Source organism: Equus quagga, chromosome 13, assembly GCF_021613505.1.
Source record: "Equus quagga isolate Etosha38 chromosome 13, UCLA_HA_Equagga_1.0, whole genome shotgun sequence".
NCBI lineage: Eukaryota > Metazoa > Chordata > Mammalia > Perissodactyla > Equidae > Equus > Equus quagga.
In genome coordinates this window covers 96,270,187-96,283,189 of record NC_060279.1, presented here as the reverse complement: position 1 = coordinate 96,283,189, position 13,003 = coordinate 96,270,187, and the positions used below count along the sequence as shown (strand labels likewise).

Here is a 13,003-nt window from a genome sequence, read left to right as displayed (position 1 = left end):
TCATCTCTCGTGGGCGGGCTCCGAGGGGGGTCCCTTAAGCCCTAGGGGGAGGGGGCGGGCACCCCGGCTCCGCCCCACCAACAGGGTGCTGCCTCCTGGCGGCCAACCGCTACCAAAGCGGACGACGGGATGCGTGTGGCTTTGAGGGCTGTACGGGTCACCGAGAAAATGAAGACCTGGCCTAAATTAGAGGATGGGGACACAGCGTACAGGGGATCAGAGAAGGGGGACCCCAAGGGAAGAGAGTGGGAGGCTGGGGCAGAGGAGACAGGGTCAGCCAGAAGATGGGGACCTAGTGAGGAGAGGGGTACACAGGAGGGGGACCCCCAAGGAGAGGCGGTCATAAGAGGGTCACCCAGAGTGGGGAGGGAGTCAGAAGTTGAGGCAGAGGATGGGGGATGCGGGTCTGTCGGAAGGTGGGGGCCTGAGGATGGCAGGTGTGTGGGGAGGGGGGAGGATGGGGCCCAGGACATCTGACAGATGAGAGAGGTCTGGAAGGCACCCACACCTGTGGGAACTGCTCTCCTTTATTGAACACTTCCATGTGCGAAGCAGCCCTTCTCACCCCACCTGCTGTGAGCCCACATGCTTACTGCCCCCATTTTACAGATGGGGAAACTGGACCCGAGAGGGGCAGGTCACTGGGCTGAGGTGGTAGCCAGGACAGAAGCTGCACCATGCCTTGGCTGGGGTCAGGTCTGACAGTCTCTAGAGCCCATTCTTCTGACCACTGTGCCATCCTGCCCCTGACTGGGTGTCCGGGGGTGTGGATGGGGGCTGGCCCCGTTAGAGGCAGGGTCCCTCAACATTCAACGCCATAGCGGTCGAAGTGGCGCAGCAGCAGGCCCAGCTCCAGGTGCACGGTGCCGCCGGCGGCTGTGTGCAGACGATAGCGGTCGGCCCCACTGTAGATGGCGTCCCCGTGGAGCAGCTGAGGCCCGCCACCCACAAAGGCCCGCGCCAGCTGCTCCCGCCAGCTGCCCAGCGGCCGCCATGTGGGGCAGTCCAGCTGATGAGTGCCCGGACTGCTGGGCACATGGCAAAAGCCATAGCCTGCAAGCTGGCAGCGGCCGAAGCTGTCCTGGGACCACACCTGGAGATGGAGCCGGGGCCAGCCTGCAGGACAGGAGGGAGGGAGGAAAGAAGGGATGGGTACAGCCCAGACTCTTGTTCCTGGAGACCCCAGGCCCAGTCTTCCCCCGCTGGGTTTCTGCCTCAGCTACCTCCCTGGACTCCCACCCCCACGCAGCAGCCAAAGGGATCTTTCTGAATCCATGTTCCTCCCCTGCTCAGAACTCTTCCATGGCTCCCCAGTGCCCTCAGTATAAAGTCCAACCTTAACATTCAAGACCCTTTGGATCTAGTCTCTGTTGACTTCCCTCTCTGTGGCCTCCTCCTCCGTGTCCCCATCTCAGGGCAGCCTAGTCCCCAGCTGAGCACCATGGGCCTTGTCCTGGACACCTCCTTCCTTCCCTCCCCATGGCCACTCCTTGTCTCTGGACTCGAGGCCCTCTTTCTTGCCCCCTCCAATCCACCTTCTACCTTTCTCCCCCTTCCACAGGTTTCCCAGTGTCCTCAAGAATACTCAGCTCCTCAGCCTGGTAGGCAAAACCCTTGGAGATCCGGCCCCATTTCACCCCCCTTTCTGAACCCTTCTGTCTTCAGCCCTGTTATAGAAGCTAGGGGACACCGCAGTGAGCAGAGCAGACAAAAATTCCTGCCCTTGTGTAGCTGACATCCTAGATAACAAACATAGTCCAGAAGCAAATTATAGGGTATGTCAGGTGGTGATAACAGCTCCGGAGAAAAATAAAGCTGGGGGGGTCGGGATGCAGTTTTAGAAAGGAGGTGATCAAGAATAGTTTCATGGAGAAGGTGACATTTGAGCGAATGCTTAAAGGAGAGAAGGGAGTAGGCCATGTGGGCATCCAGGGAAGTGTGCTCCCAGCAGAGGGGACAGCCAGTGCAAAGGCCCTGAGGTGGGAGCTGCCTGGTGGGGCCAGTGTAGCTGGAGCCCAATGAGAGGGGAGAAGAGGGAGGAGGCGACAGAACCAGATCACCAGATCGGGGAGGGCCTTGTGATCCGTGGTAAGCCTTTGGCATTTGCCCTGAGAGAGATGGGGTTCCCCCGAAGGCTCTGAGCAGAGGAGGCATGTGACCTGACTTAGGTGTTCATAAGGGACAGACCCTGGGACGCGGGTTACTGTGACAGCCCAGGTGAGAGGTGAGGGTGGGAGGAGAGGGGGAGAAGTGGTGTGATTTTTGGCATTTCAAAGGTAGAGCCAATGGGACTTCCTGATGGACAGAATGGGGGGTTGAGAGGACAAGAGGCGAGGATGATGCCCACCATGGGGAACCTGGGGTCCCTAAGAGCTGAAAGGACTGTCACCTGCCTCACCTCCAAACTCCCAAGGCGGCCAGAAGAGCCTTTTAACAGTGAAATCTGACTTGTCAGTCACCTGCTCTGGCTCTCCAGTGCCTTCAAGAGGTGGCCGCAGCTCTGCCGCCTGGCATTCAAGGCCCCACATGGCCTATCCCCTGTCGCCTGCTGCCTCACCCTCTGCAGTCCTCCTGCAGGCACTCCGTAGATATTATTGACATCGTTGAAATATACGGCATATTTACCTAGGCTGTTTCCCAGAATCCCCTTCTCTCCAATGACCCAAATTTTCCACCAGAAAAAGTTTTCTGATACCCGTCCTCCACCCGCATACTCATTTCCCCTCTGAGCAGCTGAGGAGCCCTTCCTGCGAAGAGCCGCCAGCCCTCGTCTCTCTCCCTCTCATAACCCCCTCCCAGCTTCCTCCTGATTGAAGACTCTCTTCAGTTTGTCTCTTTGAAAGTCACCTCCCTCTCCCCTGTCCCCACCCTCCCCTCTTCCCCTGCCACCCCTGGCGTCTGCCTTAGTCCTACGCACTCTAGAGCCAGCCTGGGGAGGCCACCCCTCAGCCGCTCCAGGGCCAGGCCTGGCCGGGAAAGGGACCCAAAGGGTATGGGGAATAGGGAGAGGACTTGGAATTCCAGTCCCAGCAGCGGTGGGTGATGCTAATGCCCCTCCAGTCAGCCTAGCCCAGGGCCCAGGCCAGGGACCCACCTTGGAGGCCTTTGGTGGCGAAGTGCAGGTCGATGGGGTGGGACCAGTAGGCCATGTCCCCTACCTGGGGGGTGTCCACCTGTGTTTGGCCTTCCCGCACGCCGGACAGGAGCTTCCATGCCGCCCCTGCAGTGAGAGCCAGGACACCGTGGGACAAGGAGGGGTGGGAGGCAGCCACCAGGAAGGGGACGCTACTGTGTCTGTAGGAACCTATTTCTCCCTGGCATTGGGGGGCAGGGCTTACAAAGCGTGGACTCTGGAGCCGAATGTCTGGGTTCAAATCCTGGCACTACTTCTTCCTGCCTGTGCAACCTTGGGCAAGTTACCTTTGCCTCGGTCTCCCCGTCTGTAAAGTGGGTGTAATAATAACACATTCCTCAAAGTTTTGTGAGAAGATGACATGAGCTGATACACACAAAGCCCTTGGCAGGGTCCTGGGGCATGGTGAGTGCTAGACAAGTGTTGGATAGCATCTTATTACTATTCTCACCCTACCTGGTCCAAGGACTAAGAGAGGACCGAGGTGTCTTCTGAGCACATGGTGAAAGGTGCAAGGTAACAGCAATCCCACTGAGGCTGATAATAATAGAAAAAATGCACCAGGTGCTTACTCAATGCCAGATGCTACGCTAAGCGCTTTAGTAATGAATTCATTTAATCTGCCCTCTGAGACTTAATCCCCACCCCGTACCCCAGTTTACAGACTCTCCTCCACAGCCCACAAGGCCTGCATGGCCTGGCCTGTGCCCTGCTTCCTAAACTCAGCTCCCATCACTCTCCCCAGCCCTTACCACCCTCGAGCCTCACTGGTCCTATTTTTATTCCTGTCCTCAGGGCCTTTGCACTGGCTGTTGCCGCTGCCTAGAAAGGTCTGCTCCTGGATGTGCCGATGCCTGGCTTTTTTTTTCATCCTTCAGGGATCAGCTCAAGTGCCGCTTTCACAGAGGGGTTCTCCCCTACCCTCCTAGTCCCCATCACATCATCTCTTCTGATTTCTCCCTAGTACCTACCACGATCTGTCATCACTGTGCTCATTTCTTTATCTGCTTATTTATTTTCTGTCTCCCCTACTGTGAGCCCCAGGAGACCAGGGATCTTGTACACTGCTGGATCCCCGGGACCCCCAACCCAGAACTTGGTATACAGAAGGTGCTCAATAAATGTCTCTTGGACAAATAAGTGATCCTAGGAGGTAGGTGCTAATCTAATCCCCATTTTACAGGTAAAGACACAGACACTGAGAAGGCAAGTCACTTGGCCATTCATTCCATGAACATTTATTGACCACCTACTGTGTGCCAAGCACTGTTCTCCATGCTGGGTGTACAGCAGGACTGCAGACCAGGGTCCCATGGTGGAGCTGGATTCAAACTGAGCTCTGACTGCAGAGCTCAAACCTTTATCTGACTGCCCCTGAGCTCTGCTAGATTAACCACCCTGCAACAGCGCCCTGACATAATAAAAATCAGGTGAGTCACTGCTCCCTCCTGGGCCAGGTGAGGAAAGCACCAGGCCCTGAGTCTGGTTCTTCACATACAAGACTTCCCAATATCCCTACGAAGGACAAACATTCCCACTTTACAGAAGAGGAAACTGAGGCTCCAAGAGGGGACAGCACCTGCTCAGGGTCACAGAGCACGTGAGTGGTGGGGTCCAGACCGAAAGCCAAGTCTGACTCCTGCCTCTTATCTGCTCATTTGGAGGATCCCGATTTCCCAGAGAACATCAACCAGCACCCTACCCACCAGTGAAATCACCAAGGACCCAGGGCCTGGAGAGATGATGATGGCAACAGCCACACTCGCAGCGTGGGCATGTACCTGGGCCAGGCAACAGTCCCCTGGGCTTTACAAACAAGACCTCATTCAACTGTTACGGGAGCCAGGTAAACACTTACTGATCGCTCACTAAGCCAGGCCCTCTGAAGTGCTGTTGATGTTCACTTAGTCCTCACAACAACCCCGTGAGGTAAGTAGTATGATTACTCCCATTGTACAGAAAGGAAAATTGAGGCAAAGACAATGGCCGTCACATAATTGATAAGCAACAGCTGGTTTTGCACCCAGGCAGTCTGTGCTCTTAACCTCAACCCTCTGCTGCCTCTTAGCTACTGTTAGCTTCATTTGCAGATGAGCTGAGGCTCAGAGAAGTCCAAAGGGCCCCAATTAATGGGTGAGGGAGCTGGTATTTGAGCACAGATCTGGCAATCTATGGCCCTAGCCATTATGCTACACCACGGTGCTATACTGCCTCTCACGGGGAGGAGTGAAAATTGGGGCCTCCAAGGTCCCTCGGGGGCCTGAATGGATGGACTGGGATGACGGCCAGGATGGGATTCCTACATTCTCACAGGGAATTATGAATACAGGAGGGTGGCCTCTCCTCTATAAATCTGGGATGGAAACTTCCATTTTACAGTAAGAACTCAATAAATGGAGACTGTTACACAAAGAATTAAGATGAGAGAGGGACCGAGGGTACCCCTAAGACAGCGAATGAAGTCCAAACAGTGGGGCTAGGGTTGTCTTTTGAGGAGTGGAAGTGTATGTGTTGGATCTAGCCTATAGTCCCGTATCCTTAGGGGCTGTGTGTTCAGAGGGTGGGAGTCAGAGCCCCCAGAGATGGGATGGGAAGGAATAAGGAGCCTGAGAATCACGTGGACAGAGTACAGTCAGGCTAGAAGTCCTGAGAGCCAATGGAAGATGAAGATCAAGGACTGGGTCAGGGGGTCAAGGAAGGAGGGTGCAGCCTCTAGGCTGGGGGGCCTTGGTCGCGAAATGAACCAGGCCTGGGAATACCTGTGTGGATGCCCCACTTGCAGAAGAGGCTACTTTCCGAGAAGCCAGTGGCCCCCAAGATCTGCCCGATCACGTGCACCTCAGCCATGACCCTGAGAGGGGAAAGATATGATCACAGCCCTGTGAGGTCAAGGTATTATTATGTCCACCTGACAGATGGGGAAACTGAGGCCCACCAAGTAAGGGGCAGTACTAGGATTCCAAGCTAGTTTCGTCAAACCACTCAGGCTGCGGTCTTAACCATGATCCTTCCCCGCTCCCTAGGAGAGCCCCGGCTAAACTAGGGGGATGGGGGTGGGGGGCGGCTGAAGAGCTGGCGGTTAACTCCGCCTGCCTCTAAAATAACCTCTTCCTCTTGCTCAGCGCAGCGAGAAGCCCCGCCCTAAGGGCCGATAGCCCCGCCCACAAGCACAGAAGCCCCACCTCCTCGCGTCAGATCCCGCAAACTCCGTGAGGCGCATGCGTCTTAAGTGCAGGGAAGCCTTAGCCCCGCCTCCAAGCCCGCGCATGCGCCATTCCTACCTCAGAGCACCTAACAGTTAGAAGGGGCGAAAACGGCAGCACGGCTTGGAGTTCATGGATCTGACCTGTCCTCTCTCCGCGGCCGCTGAATTCCCACTCCTGGCTCTCGCCTCTCCCAGGACTTTCTCGGTAGCGAGAGATCTGATCTCGGTAGCGATCTTTCCGAGGCCGCGCCCGCCTCCGGGCTCCCTGCTTGTTGCTGGGGCAACAGCAGCCTCCTCCCCTGGACTTGTGCCCGCCCTGCGGGTCGCTAATTGGCCCTAGCGGTCTTCGGGGGTGGGGCTAAGTTATGATGGACGTTTTCTCTCCCCCTCTCTCCCCGTTTTGGGAAAAGCAGCTCTCCAGCTACGACCCACGGTTCCGCCATTTGGGGCGTGGCAGCGCAGCTGCCATCTTGAGTGTGGCTGAGGCAGTTGGAGCGCCAACTGTTTCTCCTGGATGGTGTCTTCACAAAATAAGCAAATCCGTCGATGCGCCATGCTCCCCCAAACGCTCTCCCAACCGCGACCACAAATGAGAAACTTGAGCCAGGACCAAGGGGAATCTCTCTCAGGTCATCGTGTGCATCCCCCTGCCTCATAACTGGAAAAAAAGATCGTTCCTCTTTTTAGACAGACCCGAGAAGTTGGGGAGGGGGTTTTCCTTCCTTTTTTAGAATTCGCCAGGCTCCTCAAGGCCTGATAACTCCAACTTCCTTCTCAGAAATACTGTCCAGTTCTGCACAGTTGCTGCTGGTTCTGAGCAAGGAGGGGGTTCCGGGGGAAGAGGTAGGAGAAATGAGGAACTGAGGCCTCTCTTTCTGCAGAAAATCCGGTTCTCGAAGCCTGGACTCTGCCAGTAACTTATCTTGTGACTTTGCACGGGTCTAGGTCTCTGTTATCTCATCCATGTAATGGGCGCAAGGAGAGTGACTGTCAGTGGCCCCGACACATTGTGATTTCCTGAGCAGGGTCCTTCCCGCCGTCTAAGGGCAGCTGAACCTTAGTTATTCCTCCAGCCCAGGCCAGGAGTCCAAAGGGAACTTATTACCCTACTTTTTGGCAAACCGGGACCGCGAAAGTTAGAGTGACAACTCAAAGGGGGCAACATCTCAATAGGATAATATTTATGTAAATAATTTAATAGGATAATATTTCACTAATAGATATATTTGAAAGCTACCATTTATTGAGTGCTGTCTCTGTGCCAGCCCCTATAAACTGATCGTTTTGCGTGCAGGATCTCCTTTAATCCTCATAGGGTAGGTAACACTATCAGGTTTAAGATGAAGAAATTGGGGCAAAATCTTTTGCCTTAAGCCAAATCGATCACAGTTCTGTCTAACTCTGTCCTTAAACCCTATGTTCTCAAGCTTTCTGCTATCCTGCTTCTCTTGGACACGTGTGTCCCAGTATCAAAAGAATATGAAGGTTGTGCCTGGCTGTCCTGGACTCCATCACTTCCCATGTTCAACAAGTCATCAACACCTGTCAATGGTCCTTCTTAAATATTTTTTCTTCAATTGATTTCTTCCCCAATAGTTATTAGTGATTAAGAAAATGGTTCCCAGGTCAACTGCCTGGATTTAAGTCTTGGCTCTGCCCCTTCTGTGTGGCCTTTAGCCTTTCTGTGCCTCAGTTTCCTCATCTGTAATGTGAGGTTGAATGATAGGACCCACCTCACTGGACTCTTGTGAGGATTTAATGAGTTAGTGTACGAAGCTGTTTTAAAATATGTCCACAGATTCTTTGACATTCCTTCTTTCAGTAGGTGAAGCCTAATTCCTCTCCTCTGGAGTATGAGCTGCACTTAGTAACTTGCTTCTAACCAATAGAATACAGCACAGGTGTTGCTGTGTGACTTCTGAGCCTAGGCCATAAAAGGCGTTGTGTCTTCCTCTTTGCTCTTTCTGTTGGATCACTCACTCTGAGGGAGGTCAGCCACTGGGTTGTGATGGTGTTACCATGCAAAGGCATGATCTGCTTGCTGCAAGACAAAAGCCAATTGTCAAGAGGCAAGATAATGGCAGAGAAAGGGCATTTATTAAGCCATCAGCTAGCAAATCGGAAGATGGGGGACTAGCGTCCTAAAGAACCATCTTAAGAGGGGCGTAGAATCTTGAGGCAGTTCTATAGGCCATGGGTTATAGAGGCAGGGGTTAGGAGTGTTTACCCTCAGGTGTTACAGAATGGGAGTCACCACACTGGATGTTTCCGTTGTCATTGATGATGGCTATCAGCATAAACTCTCTGCCCCGCGGGTCATCACATTACTTATTGCAGCTGGGAGGTACATACGCAAGCAGGGGCCATAAAATCGACAGAGCATGTACATCCCCTGCAGGGTGCATATTCAGCTGGGTTAGGTCATCAGAGGTCATTCAAAGTTACGATATGGTTTCTTTTCTACAATATGGCTTCCCTTATGTCAACCTTGTCTTGAACCAGTATCAATGGTGGTGAAGCAGCCAGTGGAGAGACCCTAATAGAGAAGAACTGAGGACTCCTGGCAACAACAAGCACCATGTGAGTGACCCAACTTGGAAGCAAATCTTCCAACCCCAGTCAAATCCTCAGATGACTCTAACCCTGGCCATAGTCTGACTGTAACTTCACGGGACACGGTGAGCCGGAACCACCCAGCTCAGCCCTTGCCAGATTCCTGGCTGACAGAAACCATGTAAGATGATATATGTTTGTTGTTTTAAGCCACTAAGTTTTGGAGGATAATTTGTTATGCAGCAATAAATAACTAATACGAATATGTCATGAATTTAGGACAGTGTCTGGCACAGGAAGCACGATAAATGTTTGCTATTATTGATGGTTTTTATTGTTGTTGTCATTATTACTGAAGTGGCATATTTTACATACTGGTTTTTTACAAGAAGCACACTGAATACTTATTTACTTGTTATTTTTAAATTTGTAAACATTGTGGTAAAATACACATAACATGAAAGTTACCATCTTAGCTATTTTTAGTGTACAGCTCAGTGCCATTAAGTACATTCACATAATTGTGCAACCAATCTCCAGAACTCTTTTCCTCTTGCAAAACTGAAACTCTGTCCTCATTAAACCAAAAGTCCCCATCCTCCCCTCCCCCAGCCCCTGGTAACTACCGTTCGACTTTCTGTCTCTATGAATTTGACTACTCTAGGTACCTCATATAAGTAGAACCATTCAGTATTTGTCCTTTTACAACTGGCTTATTTCATTTAGCATAATATCCTCCAAGATCATCCACGTTGCGGCACATGTCAGAATTCCCTTGCTTTGTAAGGCTGATTAATATTCCATTGTGTATATACACCTATTTTCTCTATGCATTCATCTGTTGATGGATGCTTGGGTTGCTTCCACCTCTTGATTGTTGTGAATATGCTGCTGTGAACATGGGTGTAGGCGTATCTCTTTGAGACCCTGCTTTCAGTTCTTTGGGGTATATACCCAGAAGTGGAATTGCTGGATCACATAGCAATTCTATTTTTTTTTAATTTATTTTTTTTGAGGAAGATTAGCCCTGAGCTAACATCTGCTGCCAATCCTCCTCTTTTTCCTGAGGAATACGCCCTGAGCTAACGTCCATGCCCATCTTCCTCTACTTTATACCTGGGCCACCTACCACAGCATGGCTTTTTGCCAAGTGGTGCCATGTCCACACCTGGGATCCAAACCGGTGAACCCTGGCCCGCCAAGAAGCAGAACGTGCTAACTTAACGGCTGCGCCACGGGACCGGCCCCCTCTATTTTTAATTTTTTTGAGGAAGGCCATACTGTTTTCCATAGGGACTGTACCGATTGTTTTACATCTTGCTTTTTGCACTCAGTGATACATTTGGAAATTTATAGACCATGTCAGTGTATAAATCTCTAACTCACTCTTTTTTAAAAATAACCACTTTAGGGGCGGGCCCGGTGGTGCAGTGGTTAAGTGCACACGTTCCGCTTTGGCGGCTCGGGGTCTGCCAGTTCGGATCCCGGGTGCGGACACGGCACTGCTTGGCATGCCATGCTGTGGCAGGCATCCCACATATAAAATAGAGGAAGATGGGCACGCATGTTAGCTCAGCGCCAGTCTTCCTCAGAGAAAAGAGGAAGCTTGGCAGCAGTTAGTTCAGGGCTAATCTTCCTCAAAAAAAAAAAAATAAAAACATAACCGTTTAAAGTATAATATATGTACAGAAAAGTGCACAAATCATAAATGAACAGCTTGATTCAATTTCATAAACTGAACACACCTAGTAACCAGAATTCAGCTCAAGAAAAGCATATGAGGGGCCGGCCCGGTGGTGTACTGGTTGATTTTGCACACTCTGCTTCAGTGGCACAGGGTTCATAGGTTTGGATCCCAGGTGTGGAACTATGCATCACTTGTCAAACCACGCTGTGGTGGTGTCCTACGTACAAAATAGAGGAAGATTGGCACAGATGTTAGCTCAGGGACAATCTTCCTCACCAAAAAAAAAAAAAGAAGAAGAAGAAGAAAAGAAAAGAACATCACCAGCCCCCCAGGATGTCCTTCATGCCTCTCCCAGGATGCCCACAAGGGTAATCACTAACTGGACTTTTAACAACATGGGTTAATTATGGCCTGTTTTTGTACTTTATATAAATGAAATCACACAGTATGTATTGTTTTGCATCTGCTGTCTTTTGCTCAGTGTTTTGTTTGTGAAATATATCCATGCTGCTGCATGTGGCTGTAGAGCTTTCATTCTCATTGCTATATAGTTTCCTATATGTGAAGATGCTACAATTTCTTTATCCATCAGTTGATGGGCATGTATCCTTTGGTGGACATACATTGGCATCTGGTTGGAGTGGAATTGCTGGGTCATAGGATATGTTCAGCTATAGCAGAAACTGCACAACAGTTATCCTGGTGGTTGGACCCATTTGCACTCCCACCAGCAGTGTATGAGAGTTCTCCCTCCTCCACATCCTCACCAACACTTGGTGGTGGTGTTCTTTCTCATTTACCCATTCTGGCGGACGTGTACTGGTATCACATTGTGATTTGAATTTGCATTTCCCTGATGACAACTTGAGTATCTTTTTAGGTTTTTTTTTTTTTTTTTGGTGAGGAAGATTGGCCCTGAGCTAACATCTGTTGCCAATCTTCCTCTCTTTGTTTGAGGAAGATTGTCGCTGAGCTAACATCTGTGCCAGTCTTCCTCTATTTTGCACGTGGGACGCCACCACAGCAGGGCTTGATGAGCGGTGTGTAGGTTTGCACCCAGGATCTGAACCTGTGAACCCCAGGCCTCTGGAGTGGAGCACGCAAACTTAACCACTACACCACCAGGCCAACCTCAAGTATCTTTTTAAATGTTCATTGTTTCCTTGGATTTCCTCTTTGGTGAAGATTTTGTTCAATTCTTTCGCCTGCTTTTTTGCATACACACACACACACACACACACACACACACAGACATATAAATACTTTATTCAGGGACCGGCCCAGTGACACAGCAGTTAAGTTTGCACGTTCTGCTTTGGCCGCCCAGAGTTCACTGGTTCAGATCCTGGGTGTGGACCTATGCACCACTTGGCAAGCCATGCTGTGGCAGGCATCCCACATATAAAGTAGAGGAAGATGGGCACGGATGTTAGCTCAGGGCCAGTCTTCCTCAGCAAAAAAGAGAATTGGCAGCAGATGTTAGCTCAGGGCTAATCTTCCTAAAAAAAAAAAGAAAAAGAGAGAAAGACTTTATTCATAACTCACTATTTTTAACAGTAAAATTCTCCTAAGAACAAGGGGGTTCTCCTACATAACCATAATACCAACTTAACATTTTCCACAGTATCAATATAATATTGATACAAACTATCATTTAATTTATAATTTTTATTCAGATTTCTCCCATTGTCCCAATAATACACTTTATCCCTCTCTGCCCTCTCTCCAGGATCACACTTTGTATTTAATTGTCATGTTTCTTTAGTCACCTTTAATCTAGAACAGAGCTGCCAAGTTTTTCATTTTTTGTTATTATTTTGTTTTTCATGATACTGACCTGCTGCTTTGTAGGGTGTCCCTTAATTTGGCTTTGTCTCACATTTTCTCATGGTTAGATTCAGGTGATGCTGTTTTGGCAGGAAAACTACAGAAACGATGTTGTGTCCTTCTCCGTGCACATGAGGAGGCATGTGATGTCTTTTGTCCCAGTACTGGTGATGGCAACTTCTACCACCTAGTTAAGGTGGTGGCTTGCCAGTATTCTCCACCAGTACTAGTTGTTTTCTTTTGTACTAAATAAGTCATCTGTGGGAAGATACTTTGAGACTAAGTAAATATCCTGTTCCTAATCAAACTTTCCCTCAATGGCTTAAGCTTCGTTGATGGTCCTGGCTGGAACCTCATGTTTACTATTCTAAGACCAATACAAACCTTAAGAGGCCAGTGCCTCTTGTGACCCCCGGAAAGGGGTGGGGTTGGGGAGACTGTACAAAGTTGATGGTGGCCAGAGAGATCTAACTGGAAGTGAAGGAATCTTTAGGGTGGCCTAGGGGGCGAAGGGACCCATAGAGCTGTGAGATTTGGTGAAAAATTGACGCTGGTGGGAATTCGTGCCCTCATCTCACAAATATGCATTAGAGGCCCA

At 50.4% G+C, this 13,003-nt stretch overlaps 1 protein-coding gene across 2 annotated transcripts; it reads right to left on the bottom strand.

The window, feature by feature from the left end:
- Window positions 1–503: 503 nt before the first annotated feature.
- Window positions 504–6,632, bottom strand: LOC124250754 (B9 domain-containing protein 2). Of its 2 annotated transcripts, none has more exons than XM_046682927.1 (4): window positions 6,480–6,632; window positions 5,893–5,984; window positions 3,095–3,220; window positions 504–1,116 (listed from the first exon to the last, which is right to left on the bottom strand). In XM_046682927.1, the coding sequence occupies exons 2-4, from the start codon at window positions 5,978–5,980 to the stop codon at window positions 803–805; spliced, it is 528 nt and encodes a 175-aa protein (XP_046538883.1). In that variant the 5' UTR covers window positions 5,981–5,984; window positions 6,480–6,632; the 3' UTR covers window positions 504–802. The 2 variants fall into 2 exon arrangements, with proteins under 2 accessions (XP_046538883.1, XP_046538882.1); XM_046682926.1 differs by having other exon boundaries at window positions 6,415–6,627.
- Between the last annotated feature and the right edge of the window lie 6,371 nt (window positions 6,633–13,003).